Source organism: Eumetopias jubatus, unplaced genomic scaffold (genome assembly GCF_037043125.1).
Source record: "Eumetopias jubatus isolate StellerSeaLion01/CBP00866 unplaced genomic scaffold, mEumJub1_p1.0 scaffold_7, whole genome shotgun sequence".
Taxonomy (NCBI): domain Eukaryota; kingdom Metazoa; phylum Chordata; class Mammalia; order Carnivora; family Otariidae; genus Eumetopias; species Eumetopias jubatus.
Window position 1 is genome coordinate 75,098,489 of NW_028274813.1, and position 1,938 is coordinate 75,100,426.

The 1,938-nt window shown below is 35.7% G+C and overlaps 1 protein-coding gene across 1 annotated transcript; it reads right to left on the reverse strand.

Moving 5' to 3' along the window:
• Window positions 1–722: 722 nt before the first annotated feature.
• LOC114221371 (olfactory receptor 4K14-like) lies at window positions 723–1,655 on the reverse strand. The gene has a single exon (XM_028119491.2). It carries the CDS (start codon window positions 1,653–1,655, stop codon window positions 723–725), a length of 933 nt encoding a protein of 310 aa, XP_027975292.1.
• Between the last annotated feature and the right edge of the window lie 283 nt (window positions 1,656–1,938).

A 1,938-nucleotide genomic window follows, 5' to 3' on the forward strand; every position in this document is an offset into this window, starting at 1 on the left:
TTTCAAAACCAGGAGAATGATTGATAGAGTATTTTATTCTCACACTAGCTTCCTTCTGCTGAATGTCTCATGTCTTGAATGCTTACGAACTGACAGCTCTTGCTGTATTGAACTATGATTAGGAAATTAAAATCACTCTCTATAAATATTGTAGAAAAAACAAAGTAGGAAGAGAAATCTGGTTTAACAAAGACAGAAAGAAAATTGCCAAGTCCATTCCAAAGTGAATGTGTGGGTTGAATATGTATGTACATGTTATGTCTGTTTACATAAAGTTCTATTACATAGTAATTACTATACGATTATACTAATATTACATTACAATGCAGTTATATTATACTTATAAATTACATTTATAATATAAAGTGATATAATAAAATGATAATTATTATAATGTAATATAAATCTTACATTATAAGGTAGTGATACTATAAAGTTATAAAATTTTATTTAAAGTATGAAATTATATAGAATAAAACTATATACATGGTTTTCATTGTAATCCACAACTATTTCTCTGTAATATAACACAAATGCAATAAAAATTATAAGGAATAAAACTATATACATGATTTTTGTTATAATCCACAACTATTTCTCTGCACTATAACACAATACAAATTATATCAATAAAACAGAATGAAATCTTTGAGCAGAGTCCTATTAAAGAAATCATATCCCTTGAATGAGTAAGAACATGTAGGTCTATGGAACGCTGGAATTCAGTAAGAAGTCACATGTTGGTTACGCAGTTTCTTCATAGCTGTTTTCATCTCTTTATTTCTCAATGTGTAGATAAGGGGGTTCAAAAGTGGAGTAAAAATGGTATAAAACACAGACAGGAGCTTGTCCACAGAGAACCGACTGAAAGGCCGCACGTAAATGAAAATGCAGGGCCCAAAGAAGAGCGTGACTACCATGATGAGTGCAGAGCAAGTAGAGAGTGCTTTGGATACCCCACCAGCAGCACGCTGTTGGACAGTGATGAGGATAACAGTGTAAGAGACCAAGAAGAGCAGAAAACAGCTCAAGAAGAGCAACCCACTGTCTGAGATCATAAGTATACCTAAGACATAAGTGTCCATGCAGGCAAGCTTGATCACGAGAGGAAGGTCACAGAAGAAGCTGTCCACCTCATTGAGGCCACAGTAAGTTAAATTCACAGTAAAGGTTACTTGACTGATGGAGTGCACAAATCCAGTGACCCATGAAACAAACACCAGCCCCATGCAAGTCTGCCGGCTCATCATGGTCATGTAATGCAAAGGTTTGCATATAGCCACATATCTGTCATAGGCCATGGAAACCAGAAGTACCATCTCAGCCCCACCAATAAAGTGCAGGAAGAAGATCTGAGCCATACATCCTCCAAAGGAAATGAGCTTTCGATTACTAAGAAAGTCCCTGATCATCTTGGGGGTGGCACACAAGGCTAGCCATATGTCTAAGAAAGATAGATTTCCCAGCAGGAAGTACATAGGAGAGGAGGGCAAGTGGGGGTCAGAAATTACAGTGACCACAATGATGAGGTTACCCAGCATGGTGGCAACATATATCCCAGAGAAAAATATAAAGAAAAAATGCTGGAGTTGTTGTGAAGTGCAGAGTCCATACAACACAAATTCTGACACCAAGGAATAATTCTGCAGCTCCATTATCTCAAGTTTCAGATCGTGTTCTGAATCTATATAAAGAAAAGTGGACATGAAGGGTCTGTCAACTACCAGACATATGAAAGTGATCACCTAAATTTTATCTGAATATAATTTTAATTTTAAGACATAATATAAAATACAATACAGGGATGATTAAAGCCAAGCCCAACAATAGAGTTTGCTTGTCTCCCGTGTTAAGGCTGCTTAGAATCTTCCTTTTTAATTTTTTTAAATCCACTTTATTAAGATAAAATGTACCTACCTGCCAAAATTCACCCATTTT

Coding starts and splice junctions, on each gene's coding strand:
- LOC114221371 (XM_028119491.2), bottom strand. CDS start 1,655: ATGGAGCTGCAGAATTATTCCTTGGTGTCAGAATTTGTGTTGTATGGA.